The 19,893-nt window shown below is 35.4% G+C and overlaps 1 protein-coding gene across 1 annotated transcript; it reads right to left on the bottom strand.

The window, feature by feature from the left end:
- Positions 1 to 478: 478 nt before the first annotated feature.
- snx4 (sorting nexin 4) lies at positions 479 to 19,129 on the bottom strand. The gene is made up of 14 exons (XM_051119399.1): positions 18,986 to 19,129; positions 17,710 to 17,834; positions 12,052 to 12,190; positions 11,818 to 11,967; positions 10,894 to 10,941; positions 10,408 to 10,463; positions 10,225 to 10,297; positions 9,064 to 9,125; positions 7,902 to 7,967; positions 5,699 to 5,788; positions 5,210 to 5,309; positions 4,468 to 4,613; positions 4,005 to 4,119; positions 479 to 1,775 (listed from the first exon to the last, which is right to left on the bottom strand). The coding sequence occupies exons 1-14, from the start codon at positions 19,070 to 19,072 to the stop codon at positions 1,728 to 1,730; spliced, it is 1,305 nt and encodes a 434-aa protein (XP_050975356.1). The 5' UTR covers positions 19,073 to 19,129; the 3' UTR covers positions 479 to 1,727.
- Between the last annotated feature and the right edge of the window lie 764 nt (positions 19,130 to 19,893).

Below are 19,893 nucleotides of genomic sequence, written 5' to 3'. Positions count from 1 at the left end.
ATTTCCTTACGACTGAAGAAAGAAAGACATGAACATCTTGGATGACAAGGGGGTGAGTACATTATATGTGAATCTTTGTTTTGGAAGTGGACTTCTCCTTTAATGTGTACATTAAACTGTGGTGAGAAAGTATTTTAACACTGAAAAAGAATACATCCTTTAATAAGAGCTGTGTACTGGTCAAGAGTGCATTACTACTTTTACTTTATTACATTATTAATGAAAGACATGGGTTTGTAAATTATTGTTCTGGAAGTGGAGTTCGCCTTTTTAAGACATTTTTAGTTTGACAGATTATATATAATTCCCTGATGTACATTAGCATTATTTTACTGTATACAGTGTATTTTCATTATGCCTCAAACTCAGCAATTTCATATTAATTGAAATAAACTCAAAATGAAAAGATGAACACGACAGTAGTAGACAAAACTGTAAAACTGTGTGTCCCTCACAACATAAGAAAACACAAGGCAAATGATAATGGAATTTTTTTATTATTTTAATTACCATTAGTGTTACACAACAATGATTTTAACAGAATATATACAAAATGGTTATCTCTGCCCCTCTCAACCAAAAAAATTAACCGAATGACCAGAGGTCAGGCTGAGTTACACATGCAGTTCTAAAATGAGGAAATTATTATATCCTGCCTTTCCTGTGACCTTCGTATCCCTTCAGCCAGATTTATATCAAAACACTGACCCACCCACTTATCATAACAGATGACAAATATGGCATTCATAGTGAAAGCTACGGCAACAAAGAAAATATGCAGAGTTAAGTCTTGAATAAGGCATAAACAGCATATTAATATTTCTCAGATGAACTGGACCATATAAAGGGAGGGTGTCAGTGGTTATAAACAGCTTATGTTTTTATGGCTGAATGTGCAGAAGAGTGACAGAACAGCATATTATGATGAACTTATGCCACTTTGTTTGCCGTATGGGCGTCTGGGTAAATTTAGTTTGCATGCAAGTAAGTTACTTTACTTTCGTAGGAAATCTGACTTTTGGTGTCCTCTGCGCCAGGTGATAAAGATCACTTTGCATGTTCCACAGAAACTGGACACGTTCCAGATGTGCGAGACCACCATTATGAGGAGGGGTGTGGGGTATGATAAAAATGGAACTGCTGAAATTTTCCCCTCTCCAAAACCCACCCTCTTATTTTGCCTTGACAATTTTAATATGTGCTTTTGTATTTTATGCTGAACTAAAGCAGTGAAAAGTTAATAGAAAGTAGAAAAAAAGGAATGATTTTGGCATCAAAAAGCATGAAGAAAAAGTCTAACAAATTATAAAGAACTGATTCCATAGCTCAAGATCAGTCAATACTAATTAAGTCATTTTTTTTTTGTTTGAAGTGTTAAGTCATTGTCCATTTCTGTCTGAAGTGTTACGAATGGTATGTTACTTTCACAAACTCTTGTGTAGGTCAAAATAGTGCAGTCACAAAAGTAACCAGGTCGAAAATCTGGCTGGTGAACATGGAAATAAATAAAACAGCACCCCGATCATTCGTTATTTGGATTCTGAAACTAGTGTATGTTATTATTATTTGATACCTTTTTACACCAGAGCATCTGGTGCAAGAGGCTGACAAATGTATGGGATTGAGAGGAAGACTTTAGTCCCCAAGGTCAGTTTCTAGGAGTGTGTGCTTTTCTGGATTGACATCTCCAAGGCCTCCTGGTGTTCTGGTTGTCTTGTCTGGAACCCTCACATCTTACTGAAGCACTCTTTAGCATTGTTCCACACCTGAATTCCCTAAAAACAAAACATGATTATTTTTTAGTTAGTGCTGTCAAAGTTGGCGATTCATTTTTCCAGTTTAACAGCATTAATATTTTAACGTAAGGCTAGGTTTGGCCACCCCACTCACAACTGCTGCTTCAGTCTCTTTTTTTCTTGACTATGAGTGTGTTTTAGTCACAGAACGTCTCATCAAATGGGAGACTTTTCAGAAGCGCACTCCAACTTCAATTCAGCAACAGGCCATAGTCAAATTAGCCTCAGTAGAACAACAGTGAACTGCGGTCAGATATGTCAGTATCAGGCCATTTGTCAGTAAAAACTAATTTACCTGTCCTGTCAGCCGTTATACTGTGCTCGTATGCTCTTCAATTGCACGTACGTTAAATTGCAAATATGGCAGTGCATGCTGTAGCCTGTGTCATTTCATATTAAAGCGTGAATGAAACTACTAGGATGCGTGTCAGATCCGCGTCACCTTCAGCAGCGGCATCTCTTAAAGTTATAGCAGCCAAATAAGCTAATAACCCAGCTTCTGTGATGTCTGTTAATCAAAGAACAAAAGAAAAAAAACAGGAAATCAATCCTTAAAGCTTTTGTAGCTTTAAGGATTCATCTATATTTAATTTAGCATTTAGTGTTTGATAACTTTATTCAGTTTCTGTATATTTCCTACTTGCTGAAGGGCACTGCTAAATAATTGGTTTATGCGAAAATTGTTTTAAGTTCCCTTAAATTAAAAGATATTATTTTTTAAAGTTTAATAAATGTTAAAATTGATAGCTCTCAATTATACTGTAATGTTGAATGGCTATAGTTAAAGGAGAAGTTCACTTCCAGAACAAAAATTTACTCACCCCCTTGTCAAGATGATCATGTCTTTCTTTCTTCAGTCGTAATGAGGAATACATTTCGGGATTTCTCTCCATATAGTGAACTTCGACGGTGCCCGCGAGTTTGAACTTTCAAAATGCAGTTTAAATGCAGCTTTAAAGGGCTCTACACGATCCCAGCCGAGGAAGAAATGTCTTATCTAGCGAAACGATCAGTTATTTTCAAAAAAATTATATACTTATATACTTTTTAACCTCAAATGCTTGTCTTGTGTATTCCGGTTCAAGACAGTTAGGGTATGTTGAAAAACTCCCATCTCATTTTCCCCTTCAACTTTAAAATCGCCCTACATCGCTGCAGAGGTACCGACCTAGTGTTTACAAAAGGAACGTGCAAAGAAAATCAGATGGCCCTTACAAAAAAAGGTAAAACAGTGATGCAGGACGATTTTGAAGGTGGAGAAGAAAATGAGATGGAACTTTTTCGACATACCCTAACTGTCGTGAACCGGAATACACAGAGTACACGCAAAGCTAGACAAGACAAGCATTTAAGGTAAAAAGTATATACATTTTTTTAGAAAATAACCAATTGTTTTGCTAGATAAGACCCTTCTTCCTCAGCTAGGATCGTTTGGAGCCCTTTGAAGCTGCATTTAAACTGCATTTTGGAAGTTCAAACTCACGGTCACCACAGAAGTCCACTATATGGAGAGAAATCCTGAAATATTTTCCTCAAAAAACATAATATCTTTGACTGAAGAAAGACATGGACATCTTGACAGGGGGGTGAGTAAATTATCTATAAATTATTGTTCTGGAAGTGACCTTCTCCTTTAATAATTTGAATAGTTAAAAAAAGGATAATTTCCTAGAAACATCAGTAATATTGGTATCAGTGATACTCACCTTCAGTCATTACAAAATATTAATATTAAATATTAAAAATGCACCTTTATGTTTCTACATTAATTCAAAGATTGAATGTGAAATTATTGCAATATAAAATTATATTTAAAAACTTTAATGTTAGGAGGGATTAATCGCGATTAATCACAATTAATTGCGATTAATTTCAGAATTAATGTGCAATTAATTCTTTAATTTTTTAAAATAAATTGACAGCAATATTTTTAATGCCAGTATACCACTTCTCCCTTGGCCCTGGAGTGCTGATGTCCTGCAGAGTTCAGCTCCAACCCTGATAAAAAAAACCGCACCTGCCTGTAGCTCTAGTAATCCTGAAGACCTTAATTAGCTTTTTCAGGTGTGTTTGATTAGGGTTGGAGCTAAACTCTGCAGGACATCAGCACTCCAGGACCGGCGTTGCCTATCCCTGATATAGAGACTGGTGTTTTGCTTGTTTTTCAATAACAAAGGTACTTTTTTTGCTTGCTTTGATGGTACTCACCTTTTTGCACATGCTGATCTGCATGATGGCATAGCTGATGAGAGCCTCTCTGAGATCGTGGTCTTTCTGCTCTTTGAACCTCTCAACATCCACCCATGCACTTTTCACAAACTCACTACAAAAAAAACCCAAAGATTCTCGGTGTTAAATAATTACTTGACATGAATAGCTAAATCCCCAAATGTACACATTTTTAACAAAGCCCTGAATAATTAGCCTGTTTTTGGGTTCAACTCATATTAGATGAGTTTCTCAATATGATCAAAAAATGCTTATTTTGAGCATATCTGTACATTTCATAACTTCTGTACTGCCTCAGAGAATAAGAAGGCAATGCAGTTTTGTGGTGCAAGCTTGTCAGCTCATAAACCACCTAATTAAGTACAATTTTCTCACAACATTTATTGCTTTTCGTCATCAGCAGTACATAAATTTAGTCGTGTGGGAATAGCACACTGCTTACTCGCATTCTGCGTTTCTTTCTTTGACTAGTTCCTCTCCTTCTTCAATCTGTGTCTCCAGCATTTTCAGCTTGGCTTCTCTCTGCTCTGGGGTCTCTTGTCCAAACAGTTTACTGGTCATTCCCTTCAGAGAGAAGGTCCGTATTGTCTACACAGGAAAAAAAAAAAAATATTAAGAAGTCAATGAAATCCACTGCCTGGAACAAGAGACACTCTTCCTCCCATGTTTATTTGTAGAAAGCTGAAATATGGACGTTTTTACTCCCATTTTTTTGTGGGCCAAGTAATTATTCATATCAGCCAGTCGGGTCAGAATGACTTTTGTATGTTGCTGGCATTTTGTGCTGCTCAAATGTTTACATGTTAAATGTGCCAGTGAGGTAATTCTCTATAGGCTCTATTCATGCAAGCACAATTTTAACTGCATAAAACATTCACTAGCATGCAAATGCCCACATTTTTACTATGAAGGGCCAAAACTTAAACTTGATTGAGGGCTGTGGGACAAAAGTAAACACTGCATTATATCCAACTATATTAAAAATAATATTTTTTAAATCAAATATGCTGAAAAACAAAATAAAACAAAAAAATAGATTTCCTATTTTTCACTCATTCTTGTGATATGACATGGACCCTGGCTTAAATAAATCTTCCTGGAAAGTCCCCCATTCCAGACATAAGAGGGGTGATGTGGAGTTCTCCAGTCTCGGAGTTGTGTCATGCGGTTGAATGGACACTGACCCCTGTGGCGAGTTCCTCCCGCTGCTGTTTCTTAGAGGTCAGATCCTGGACGGCCATCTCGAGTTCATACTGTGTCAGTTCATGCTTCCTACACACTGCCCTGTGAATACGCACATAAACCACAAAATATGCAAAATCAACCATAAAAGCAGATCATCTTATTGTTTCTTATGGAAATTGTTGAACTGAAAGCCTAGATGCCCTGCAGTGTGATCACTTTTAAGAAAACTGGGAACTGATGGAGGTTTGTGTTCACAGTGTACTGAAAGTAGCTTGTAATTTAATCAGCCAATGAGGGCTATCAGTTCCCAAGAGTTCAGTGAGAACAGGGCCCATGTACATTTCTAATCAACCGCACTGTTATAACAGCTTGTGTTAAGTATGCTTCAGGTCACATTTATAGTAGTTCAGGGAAATAAATGATTTTTATTTTCATTTTGAGTATACTATCACTTGATAGCAAAAAAGATGAGGCAATGAATATTGTACCTTAACGCATCTGCGTAGAAAAGATACTCCTTCAGCTGATCAGCGTAATGCTCCTCTTCCTCTAGAATATCGTCTACAGAAGCAGCATACCTATAAAACACAAAAGTGCCGATCAAAGGCTAGTTGACATACAGTGGACATCAAAATGAGAAAAAACTTGATTTTAACCATCTGGTTGTGTTCGGATTCCTGTCACACTTGTGGTGTTCCTGGTCAAAAATGACCGGACACCAAACAATTGCTTATAAATCTCTCATTATGTTATATTATCCCCAAATATTGGATTCAATCTTTTTGTCAACTTGTTTTCTTTCATTTAGGGCTGGTTTTGTGTTTCTATTTGCATCTGATTAATCGTAGGCCTCTTTTTTCTGAGAGTAGGTACCTCGTTTTTTGAGTGAAAAAAAAACATTTTTATGAATAATTTTTCACAATATGAGATTTAAAATAAAATATATACAAATTTGCAGACTAATGTGCTTTAATGTTTAATCAGGAAGTTTGCTTTTAAATGCTTTTATTTTGTACAAAATTGAAAAAAAAATATTTATGACAAAGATACTAACACTGAGTTAAAAACATAAGACTTAAAACAACTAATATTATAAAACGGATGATTCTGACCTAAACATTCATAAATGAATTGGTTATGTTTAAAGCTGTTATAATATAGCCGTTATACAATATTTTTAAAAAATTTGGAAACAGTAAGAGTTTTTTAAAATGTTTTTGACAAGTCTCCTTGTCTCACCAAGGCTGCATTTATTTGGGAAAAATTTTAACATTGTGAAATATTATTACAATTTCAAATAACCTTTTTCCTATTCTAATATATTTAAAAATGTAATTTATTTCCATGAACACTTTATGTTAGGTGGCCTTATCTACTATGTACTTACATCAAAAAATAAGTATCGTATTCATACTGTACTGGAAAACACTTGCTACTATTGAGGTGGGATATGGGTAAGGTTTAAGACAGGTTTGGTGATATGGGTAGGGTTAAGGTGTAAAGAATGGGTCAACAATGTATATATAAATTAAATTATAGAAATTAATTACAGATGTAATTAAATGCAGGTATTTTTTCTTTTAAATACAAGTACAATGTAAAAACGTATGTACACAACAAATGCATTGAATCAAATTATTAATTTAAATTTAACTACATAGTAGTTAAAACCACCTGATATAAAGTGGGACCTAATCTTATCATTTTGAACTTTTCAGTGAAGTACTTTATGAGATGAAGTACTTTATTTAACTCACTGAATTACCCAAAAATAGGCATTACCACATTTTTAAACACATAAATCACTTTTTGTTAACTTTCCAATAACTACATCTTTTTATACATATTGTGACCATGATATTTTAAATAGTTTGATGATATCATGAATATTTCGGTCATACCACCCACCCATAATTTCACAAACTGGCTTTCTGGTGAAACTACATATGTTATCCTCTCTAAATCAGTCGTAGAGCCTGTGGAACTAAAGCCAAACCCGCCGCAGAGCGTGTTTGGGGTATTTTGAGGAATTTTGGGAATAGGTGAGCAACATGATCCATAAAACAGTCTGACAGCTGCCAAATGGAAGCTGATGATGGACAGGTTGTTTCTTTCAGTGCTGAGACAGACAGGCAGCGCACTGGGCTCTGACCTTTGACCTTTCTGCCAAGTACAGCAATCTGGAATCCATCAGAACAGAGAGCAATACAAAACCAGTATAGAAATGAAAGGGCCTGGATAAAGACCCACTAAGGACACTACCGCAAAAGCATCGCTCACACAACATCATCATCATCAACATAATGTTGAAAAAAAATGACCACTAAACGTTTTGGCCATGTCTCCTGGAGATTCGCGGCACGGTCTGCCAGCCAAATTGAAACCTGAGCCTCCCACGGGCTCATCGTAGTGGCTACTTGTTACGGGGGGGCCGTGAATGGAAATCTGAGAGGATTCAGATCAATCTGGCAAATGTGTTTTACAGCTCAGTACTAGAAGCACACACATGTAGAGTCATGGGGTGTATCATACAGCACCTTCATATTTCAGGTCCCTCAATGAGCTCTCAGAGGGTAAGAGGATCGTCCCAGGTAAAAGAAATACAATCAAAACCAGCTGCAATGAAATCTTGCACTAATCCTATAAAAGTACATTAGAATGGCTCATAAAGCGGCTATGTTGTGAACTCACGCGTCCATGTGATGGCCGGCGCTCTGCAGCCCATCTCCCATCTCTTTCTCAATGGCGCTCCACTCGCTGTCCAAAACAAACAAAGACTCACATTGAACAACTGCAGCTGACCGCAGCTACACAATCACAGCCCAAAAGATTTACCCCAAAAATGCTTCTCACAAAAACAGTTTACAGAGCACGTTATAAAACATGTCTGGCTCCATCAAAATGAGGGCATTTAATTGTGATTAAACTGTGTACTGATTGTACTGTGAGAAAAAATCTGGAGGATCTAGTCTATTCATCACACACAACGACTGTAGAGTTTCAGAAGACAAGAAATATAATGTACAGGTTGTATATAGGCTTTTACGTTGCTTTATGCTGACCACATTTATATGCACATAAAAATTCTGATTAATCGGGTCAAATTAAGGGGGATTCAATATGACAAAATTACAAATTTAGTAATTTTTTTTTAAGCAATATCTCATGCTTACCAAGGCTGCATTTATCTAAGTAAAAGTATAATAAAAACAGTAACATTGTGAAATATTATTACAACGTAAAAGAACTGTTTACTGTGCTAATATATTTTAAAATGTAATTTATTCCTGTGATGACAAAGCTGAATTTTCATTCTCATGAATTTTCGTCATTCTTCAGTGCAATATGATTAATCAGAAATCATTCCAATTTGCTGATTCAGAGCTCAAGATACTTACTTCCTATTAACTTTATTGAAAACAGTTGTGCTTTTTATTTTTTTTGGAATCTGTGATACATTTTTTTTTTTCAGGATTCTGTGGTAAATAGAATGTTTTATTGAACAATATATTTTTTTATAACAATGTAAAAGTTTTTACTGTCACTTCTGATAAATTTAATGCATCCTTGCCAATTAATAATTTTACTGACCTTAGTGAACAATGAAAGGGATTATTTCAGTACCTGTCAAGCATGTAAACATCTTTTTTCAGGAATAAAGTCTACCAAAACATGGACCATAATAAGACAATGATATGCATATAAACATGGTCATTATACGGAGAAGAGGAGCCTGGACAATCTGAAAAATATTACTTTTGTTTTCCAAAAAAAAAGTAAGCTATATCCATTTTGACATGACATAAGTAAATTATTCATATCTAAGTGAACTATCCCTTCAAAAAAACAGTACCTAAAGACTCTTCCATAATTTCCATGCACTTTGTAGACTCCATACAGGCGATCAGCTGCTCTCTAAAAGAAGAGTTTAACTCTGTTAGTAAATAATTAGATATATGACTTTAAGAAACATACAGTTGAGGTCAAAAGTTTACATGCACCTTGCAGAATCTGCAAAATGTTAATTATTTTACCAAAATAAGAGGGATTATACAAAATGCATGTTATTTTTTATTTAGTACTGACCTGAACAAAAATATTTCACATAAAAGATGTTTACATATAGTCCACAAGAGAAAATAATAGTTGAATTTATAGAAACGACCCTGTTCAAATGTTTACATACGCTTGATTGTTAATACTGTGTTGTTACCTGAATGATCCACAGCTGTGTTTTTTTTTTATGTTTAGTGAAATTTGTTCATGAGTCCCTTGTTTCTCCGGAACAGTTAAACTGCCTGCTTTTCCTCAGAAAAATCCTTCAGGTCCCACAAATTCTTTGGTTTTTCAGCATTTTTGTGTATTTTGAACCCTTTCCAACAATGCCTGTATGATTTTGAGATCCATATTTTCACACTGAGGACAACTGAGGGACTCAAATGCAACCATTACAGATAGTTCAAATGCTCACTGATGCTTCAGAAGGAAAAACAATGTATTACGAGTCTTCATTCTGTTCAAAAAAACTTTTGAACAGAATGAAGATGTGTACATTTTTCTTATTTTTCTCCATTTAGTACTGCCCTTCAGAAACTACAGAAGATACTTACAGGTTTACCAGTAGACAAAATAAGTTAAATTTACCCTGATCTTCAAATTCAAAAAGTCTCTCAGTTGTCCTCAGTGTGAAAAGATGGATCTCAAAATCATACAGTCATTGTTGGAAAAGGTTCAAACACACAAAAATGCTGAAAAAACAAATAATTTGTGGGACCTGAAAGGTTTTTCTAAAAAAGAGCAGGCAGTTTAACTGTTCAGGGCAAACAAGGGACTCATGAACAACTATCGCTAAACAAAAAAACAGCTGTGGATCATACAGGTAACAACACAGTATTCACTTTTCTTACTATTTTTATCCCAGTAACACCTAATACAGTACTTAAATTAGCCATTTGTTAGAGTGAAAGAAATTTTTCCTGAGAAATTCAGCTGTCTTGATTTTGTTTACACTCACCGCCCGAACTCTCAGCAGCTGTGAAATAACAGACTGCAGTTCATCACCATAGTGTTTCATTTCTGCAAATCGCCTGTGAAACACACACATAGGTCAAGGTTAGTTTCAGTGTTAACAAACAGCATAGCTGTATCTTAATGCATTTCATGACACTGCATAAAACAGTATGCAAAAATGTCTTACTTGTCTGGATTCTTCACTCTGAACGTGGCATTCAAAGCCTTTAATCTTGAATCGGCCTGTTAGAAGGACCAAATGTTGACAAACAGATTCATGTTTGGGTTTAGTTTTTTTCAGATGGTGTAAAACAGGATCACAGCCACTCCTTACAACAATCTTTTCAAATGACTGAGATCAGATAACACTGCAATATGGCAATAATATACACTAACATAAAACACTGCTGCTCTTTCGGGTTTGATCCGGAACGATCCCACAGACTTCCTGTGCCTGTTTACATAAACTACAGCGTACTGATAACAGATTTCTCACTGCGGTAGCAATTCAGTTACTTCACACAATTTTTAGCTAAAATCAACATATAATTAGTCAACTTCATATCAACATATGAAAACTGACCAATGGTGAGAAGCAATAAATAAATAACAGAGTCGTGAGAAGAGGTTTAAAAAGAGAAAGAACCCAATGAACTGGAAAGTGTTGATATACCTTCGCCTGAAATCCTGTCTCAAACACGGTTTCCTTCCAACCATTTTCCTGTGGGGCAGAGAAAGGATGCAATTTCTGACACTGACAAACGGCATTATCAGCATGAAATCATAATTTTTTTCTGGGAAAAGTGACATTAAAGTGTCATTTTAACAAATGTATTTAGTTCAATTATTTAACTGCACAAAAAGTTGAATTGCTGGACTGTAGTGCATTACACTACCATTCAAAATTTAGGATCAGTAAGATTTTTTTTTTATTCGGCATTCAACTGTAAATGCGTTACAGTTTCCACAAAAATATTAAGCAGTACAACTGTTTTCAACATTGATAAAAAAATAAATTCTTGAGCACGAAATCAACAAAACAGAATGATTTTTTAAAGGATCATGTAACACTGAAGACTGGAGTAATGATGCTGCAAATTTAGCTTTGCCATCACTGGAATAAATTCCATTTTAAAATATATTCAAATAGAAAATCGTTCTTTTAAATTGTAATATTATTTGACAATATTACTGTTTTTACAAAAACATTTAAAAACCTTCAGATCCCAAACTTTCGAACGATACTGTATGTTATAGAAATAAAATGAAAATATTGGTTTCTAATTAAATGTTTGTTTTTTTTTCAGCAAAACTTTTGGTTACTGTATATGCAATTATATGCAATTATTTATTGAATTTATGTCTATTTCTAGACATTTGATTTTTGTTTGTTTAAAACAACTGACAGCAGAGCAGAAATAGAAATTAATTATTTAAAAATCTACAAAAAGACTTAAGTTAATTACAAATTAGGCACAAATGTTAAAATTTCCATATCAAAAGATTTAAACACAAGAAAAGGTCAGTAACAAAGATGCAAATAGATATGCAACTGGTTTGATGCTTTGTCTAGACAGCTTTAGTGAGAACTCTCTACCTCAGTGAGGAACGAATAGAAGATCTTGTCACTGGACAACACTGGGTGTGAGGCCACTCGGAGTAGGAAGTTCTCTAGTCCCACCCTACGCCTCTCCACGAAGTCAGGGTCCATGTTATCTGCTGACAGCTTGTGCCACACAAATTCAGCCTGTTGCAAAAAGCATGAAGTTACTGTGCATGAATGCAAATCACATTTACAAGCAGCACTAACCAAGGCATCTTGTTTGCATACCCGTTTTTCAGGCAACGGTGGAACCACCAAAAATGGATAGGTGACTAACAAATAGTTTCTAAGCAGCTCAAACTCGCTGTAGCGCCTCCACAGTGAATCTGGGACAGGATTGGTCCCTTCTGACGGAGCATCCACTGGCCTAAAAACAAATGAACCACAAAGAAAGAAGATTTTAAATAGCATTTCAATAAAATGTTAGGGTTAGGTTTGGTATAAACTTTGATATATCTCTTGAAGCATAATAAAAACACTTCTGTCATGAATTGTGGGGTTGGCTTAAACTAATTTTTAAACTGAATTAATCTGAAATAAACAGCAGAGACCTATGAGGTTTAAAGCTGCGGTTCTGGTTTACGAAAGTAGTCATTTTAAGGGCCTTTTCAAACACATGCCAAAGATTTAACAGCGCTGTGTAATCTAGCTGAACTCCCAGTGCATAAAGCCATGAGTGCTGCTAATTTAGGAGCAGAACTCCACTAAATCACACTGCAATGAAGGAGCACGTATATGAACTCTCCTGCATTAATTAAACATCACTCCAGGGTCAGTACAGAGGGGAATCGGTAGTAATTTTCCCCCTCGGGAGAAATCACGCGATCGCATCGGGCCTTCCCTCTAATTGTCTTTCCCCCCCATTACGGTGCCCCTGCTTACTGTGCAATAATCAGCCATCCTACAACTTTTTGACCAATGTACTTCACTGACTCTTTCAGGCATATGGCCTAGGGTTTTTCAGCAAGATTCTTTTTAAAGAATGTAATACTTTTACTCAACATGCATGTATTAAACTGATCAAGTGAGAATAAAAACATTTGCATTACAAGTTGAATTTGCAATTCAGTTAGGAAAAGATCACGGTTTTCAACACGGAGCATCAAATCAGCAGTGATATCTGATGGATCATGTGACACTGAGGATAGTAGTAACAGCTGCTGAAACTTAGCTTTGTCATAATAGAAATAAATGAGTTTTTAAAACAGATTAGAATAGAAAAGTTTTAAATTGTAATTATATTTCACAATATTACCATTTTTATTGAATTTTTGAGCAAATACACTACCAGTCAAAAGTTTTTGAACAGTAAGACTTTTTAAGTTTTCTAATCACCAAGCCTGCACTTGTTTGATCTAAAGCAGTGGTTCTCAATCCTGGTCCTGGGGGCCCCCTGCTCTGCACATTTTGCATGTCTCCCTTATTTAACACACCTGATTGAGATCATCAGCTCATTAGGAGAGAGATCCATGAACTGAACTGACGAGCTGATGATCTCAGTCAGGTGTGTAAAATAAGGGAGACATGCATAATGTGCAGAGCAGGGGGCCCCCAGGACCAGGATTGAGAACCACTGATCTAAAGTACAATTTAGTAAAATTTTTAAATATTTTTACTTATTAAAATAACTGTTTTTTTATTTGAAAATATAATTTATTCCTGTGATTTCAATGCTACATTTTTAGCATCATTACTCCAGTCTTCAGTGTCACATGATCCTTCAGAAATCATTCTAATATTCTGATTTGCTGCTCAAAAAAAACATTTATTATTATTATTATGTTGAAAACAGCCGAGTAGAATTTTTTCAGGTTTCTTTGATGAATAGAGAGTTAAGAAGAACAGTTATACTGTTATTAATTACAATTATACTGACTCCGAGCTTTTGAATGGTATAGTGTAAAATGTTACAAAAGCCTTTTGTTTCAAATCAGATCTTTGGATCTTTCTATTTAAAGAATCCTGAAAAAAAAATGTACTCAACTGTTTTAAATATGAATGATAATAATAAAAATAACAACAACAACAACAACTTTTCTTGAACAGCAAATTAGCATATTAGAATGATTTTTAAAGGATCATGTGACACTGAAGACTGGAGTAACGATGCTGAAAATTTTATTTTGATCACAGGAATAAACTACATTTTAAAATATATTCAAATAGAAAAAACAGCTATTTTAGACAGTAAAAATATTTCACAATATTACTGCTTTTGCATGATAGACTTCTTTAAAAAGCAAAATCTTGCAATCTGTTCAATAACTTTTGACTGGCAGTGTATAATTAATTCTTAATTATGAATTTAATTCTTTTTATATACAGCTTGGTACAACTTCAAACTGCAAGTAATCCATAACTTTTCCAGGCCTGGAAATCACACTTTTTAAATTCAAATTGAAATTTGTTGGAGCCTTGAATAATGATGGAAAATGTGCAAAAAAAAAAAATTTAGAGATACAGAGAAGGAAATATACATGGGGGAGGAACGCTGAAAAAAAAGGGGGAGACTTTGAAATAAGAGCTTAACTTCCCAAGGACTCCAGGGAAGAAATGGGAGCACATAATGTGTTCCACGCTAATAATCCACGATGAAATCAAAGCACAAGGAAGGTGCGGATTGGCTGGGAGGCATTCTGTACAACTTTCCCCAAGATTAGTGGCACCAAACTGCTCTCTAAAGCCCACTATTTGCGTGTGCAGTATGCCTTCCACATGGTCCTTACAAAAACACGTCCTTCCTTTTATGGCAACGAGCAACAATACGGCACTGTTTAGTTATCTCCATGATTCAATATAGGCAAGAATTTTTATGCTAACACAAGTATCGCTATTACTTCTGTTTATATACTATTAAGGTTAGAGATTTGAACAAGCCCTTAACCCTGAGCGTGTAACCTGTCACATACTGTTTCTGCTACAGACATAAATGACTCAAATCATGCAGCTTTTTGAATAGAAGTACGCTATTACTTTTCCAAGCACTCGAGCTTGTCATTTTCCTTGCAGGACAATAAATCAGGAGAATAATCCTGAAGGAGGGACCTGATAAATGCATAAATCTTAATGTAAAAACTAAAGGTAACTTTTTGCATGAACAAGCACCATAATTATTTAATTAAGAAAATGTAAAAATCTAGTTCTGGATGGTTTTTCAGTTACCAAAAAACATGCTGTGAAAATGTCTTGGTTACATACAGTGATTTTCTGAGTTCGACCACTAAGTATTGTTTTTGAATCATGTGATAATATGTTACTGCACTCTGGCCAGTGTGCGTGTTTGGCGCTGCTGGAAACACAGACAAAGCACATCTGCCTGAAGCGCTGACTCATCAGTCTCTCCAGAACGACACGTCCCTCTTTCCAGCGCTAAACTTGGCGGGGTGACGGGGGGGTGAGAGCAAGAGGTGAAAGTGACACTTCTGCTGCATGTCACTGGGATTCTTCTGTTTTGTTTTATTTGGTGTAGAAAGAACATGTTAAAGTGACAGATCCAGGCACAGGAAGAAAAGGTCTAGTGTAAACATTTAAGTACGAAGTGGACTTAAAGAGAGGAAATCTGACGGTCTCTACCAGTCTGCTGTTGCTTCCACAGTTTCTGACCTGGTCTAGCTATGCCATGAATCTTTGATGTTTTGCGTTTCATCATATAGTACAACATGAGCATAGTTCATTTGGAAAGTCAATGTGTAAACTGGCTTTATCTAAAGTAGGTTATTGACATTGTTTGTATATTGATATTGATATTTACCGGTTTTTAATGTTATGTTATTAGCTTGCTTTTAGGTAAATGCCACACAAGCTTTAAAAGTTCACCCAAAAATGAAAATCCTGTCATTAATTACTCACTCTCGTGTCGTTCTGAACCCGTAAGACCTTCGTTCATCTTCACAACACAAATTAAGATAAGTTTTTCATGAAATTCGAGAGCTTGCTGACCCTGCATAGACAGCAATGCAACTGACACATTCAAGGCGCAGAAACATAGTAAGGACATTGTTAAAATAGTCTCTTGTGAACACACATCAAAGACTGACAGAGGAAAAGAAATAAAAAAGAATAAAGTCATTATTTTTGTTTTCTTTGTGATTGAACCACTGATGTCACATGGACTATTTTAACGATGTCCTGATTTCTGGGACTTGAACGTGTCAGTTGCATTGCTGTCTATGCAGGGTCAGAAAGCTCTCGGATTTCATCAAAAATATCTTAATTTGTGCTCCGAAGATGAGTGAAGGTCTTACGGGTTTGGCATGACATGAGGGTGAGTAAATAATGACAGAATTTTCATTTTTGGGTGAACTACCCCTATAATATAAAAATGCTTGCACATTTTGTTGCTTTGTTAAAATGAATAAGCAAAAGTTGTGAAACTTAGACTCATGACTTTGATGCTGTGTAGTCAACCACAATGGTTAACAAAAGAGCACATACAGTAGAGAGCATGTTTCAACATCAAGCAGAAACTACAGTGAAAAGGAGTTAGAGTGCTAGACGAAAATCAAGTGTAAACAACAGAGGAAAGTCATCTTATAAGACATGAGCCACAGACACTGAAATGTAATTGGAAATCCCCAAAAAGAAGTATAAATTGTCAGAGGAATAAATCACTTTTCAGATGCTGCCTGCATTAAATGTGAAGCACACCTGATACCCTCTCAAGGGGCGCTTAACAGCATCTCCAATTTCACTATTTAGAGTTTGATTACAGAACTTGTAGCTTGGCTGATATTTAGTTTTCTTTTTGCATTGAAGGAGAAGTTCACTTCCAGAACAAAGATTTACAGATCATTTACTCACCCCCTTGTCATCCGAGGTTCATGTCTTTCTTTCTTCAGTCGTAAAGAAATTATGTTTTTTTCAGGAAAACATTTCAGAATTCTTTCCATATAATGGACTTCTATGATGCCCCAACAACTTCCAAAATGCAGTTTAAATGCAGCTTCAAATGGCTCTAAATGATCCCAGCTGAGGAAGAAGGGTCTTATCTAGCAAAACGATCAGCTATTTTCTAAAAAAAAATTAATTTAAAAATTAAACTTTTTTCTGAAACGTTTTCCTCAAAAAAATAAAAAATAAATAAATAAATTCTTCACGACTGAAGGAAAAAAAAAAAGAATGAACAAGAACAAGAATGAACAACTTGGATGACAACCAGGTGAGTAAATTATCTTTACATTTTTGTTCTGGAAGTTAACTTCTCCTTTAATTTGGTTTGTATTGTAACCAATATAAAAAAATGTGATTTTATTGTTACGATTGCCTCCCATGGGACTTCACTTATTACTACAAACTGAGCCTCAAAAATGAACAAGCACAACAGAGTCTTCTCCCTTCATGGTTTCTTCATAGTTTAGGCTAGATTTGACTATCCTACTATTTAGTTAATGCTTATGTCTAGTATTGGCTCACAGTATTCATGTAAATTATGTCAGTAGAAACTCCACATTCATCAGTTGTTGACTGGATGCAGTTAAATCTTAATGCAAACTTGCAGTCAAGTGTAAAAAGGAAGCAAGTTTGTGTGGACGAAATGACAGGAAAAGTCCAGCATACATCACCAGGAAGAAGTCTATCATTTCAATGGAAGATCAAGTTATGTTTAAAATATAGTGTGAATTTCTATTTCATGTTTAACATGCAGAGACAAGTTGTAATCGATCTATGAGTGGACTCTCAGAAAACAAAAATAAAAGTGTAAACACTTTAGTGCTATCAAAGCTATTACTATACTCGTTCAACCCGACACAGCAACATTGGCACAACCAATGTATGATTTTGAGATGGGACTATTTGAAAACATTCATTACTTATGTAATTCTGGTGAAAATTACACATTTCACTTTTAATGATGATTTGTTGCACTGTGGAAGCAAAGTGTCTTACCTCGTCTCTATAAGATACACTGTATAAGTCTCCTGCATGTTGACGGCATTTTTCCCAGTCCTCTTCTCCGCTTCAGCCACACTGATCTCCATCTTCTTCAGAAGATTTGTCCCTTTTTCAGCCATCTGTAAAGTTTGGTCCAGAGAATCACATTATTCAATACCACCGACTACAGTGTCCTTTTGATACTTTCAATGCAAAAAAACGGTTCAGGCCACTTGAGATTTAGATATTTAAAAAGTTGAGTATGCACTTGTAGGTATTTCTACAAGCACCCTCACATATTACTGGAAGGTAATGGTGTCTGTGCCTTTAAGATCTTATGAAAAGTGTTGACGGGAACAGTTTTCTCTCCGGTGTTGAAATGTTTTCTGCTGAAACAGGAAGTTTGGACAATCATTTTTTAAAAAAAGCCAATGACTGGCTACTTTTTATTGTTATCCAAAAAGTAAGGTATTCACAGGTTTTTAGTCTATTTTCTCACAATATTGAATATTTTCCATGCCTATAGTATTGCTTAGTGCAAGTAAACACCAACAGATACAAACATAATGTGACAATAATATCATTATAAATCTAGACAATGAATTAATGAACAAATGGAGAATAGAAGACGGTTTCACACTGTTTTTTTAAACATATTGACAGGTGGTTTTACATTTGGTGTACAATAGCTAACGCTGATAAAGGAAAACTAAACTAAATGGCACATTTGGGTTAATAACATTGTTGACAATTTCCGACCACTTTCTCAGTGTAAATGTTGCTATATTAAAAAACCAACAACAGATATTGGTCATACTTTGTCCCATGTCTCAAGCATCAGCAAATAAAGAAATTCAGCGAAGTATGGCGCGGTAAACAAGATCTTTTTGTTTATACATCGAAAATCTACACATTTGCATATGACACAAAGATGCGGATTGACGTTCGTCATATGGTTGCATGAGATACTGGGTGTTTACAAACTACGTGGCATCATTGACAGCTTAAAGTAAAGCAACTTTCTACGTATGTGGCTTTATATAAGCAGTCTTTATTCCTTATTCTTTTAATTCATAAACACCGTAATAAACAACAACGACATGTATGTAGTTCATGTAATGTCTTCGCAGAACCAGGTGATATTTTATCAATATTGACATGGCCATTCATGAGCCAAAGCAAAACACTGAACGCTGCTGTCCCGCACAGATCACGGGTTCGCTCGTGGGGCATCAACAAAACAACACATTATCGACCATGTCGCATCAAAACATTCGGCTATAGACTTTACCGTCTTCTTTAAGTTGTTTTCCGACTCCGAAGGAGTCAGATCTGTGTTCCCAATCACCGCTATATCCTCGCTTCCTGAATCCGCCATGGTTTACCAGTCTCGCGCTTGCGCGTTGGACACTTTCACCGTTTCACTGGGAGTCTGTGCGCGTGCACGCGTACGTGATATACAGCGAAACATAAAATGGCATAAATGTTAATTTAAGTTCGTTCTTGCTTTAAATTATTGGGATTTATTTAAATATCTGGTAACACAATCATGAAAGAGTGTGCAGAAAAATATGTATAAATTAGATCTATAACTACAGGCTACTGTTAGCAGTGCTGGGGAAAGTTACTTTTAATAGTAATGCATTACAATATTGCGTTACTCCCTAAAAGTAATTAACAGCGTTACTTAGTTACATTTTATATACACTAATGCGTTACGTTCCTTTTGCGTTACTTTTTCTTATCTGCGATGGGCTTGCTTGTTTGTTTTTAATATAAAGCAGTTCTATTTTTGGCTAAAATGTAAATAATGTAAAAGACCTTTCACATCAAAAGTGAAATGGATAAGCCTCAGGCTAAAGGAATTAAATATATAAAGGATTTTATGGGAACATTTAGTAATGCAGGTTTGCATACATTTGCACTTGCAGTTGTTATTCATTCTGAGAAATACTCAATCTGTTTTTGTGCAAGTGAGATGAGTAAATGCATGTTCACATAGAACCACTATCATGTTTGCATGCACTTACTCCCGATTTCTCTCAGCATGGGGACTGGAGAACTGAGGTAAAAATAACTGGCGTTACTTATTTAAAAAAGTAACTTTTTTTGTAAATTAAAAAGTAATGCGTTAGTAGTTAGGCTACCTGAAAAAAAGTAACTCCTTGTTAGGCTACCTGAAAAAAAGTCATTACTTGT

The sequence above is a fragment of the Labeo rohita genome, chromosome 9 (genome assembly GCF_022985175.1).
Source record: "Labeo rohita strain BAU-BD-2019 chromosome 9, IGBB_LRoh.1.0, whole genome shotgun sequence".
Lineage (NCBI taxonomy): Eukaryota > Metazoa > Chordata > Actinopteri > Cypriniformes > Cyprinidae > Labeo > Labeo rohita.
This window is presented reverse-complemented; position numbering and strand designations above follow the sequence as displayed.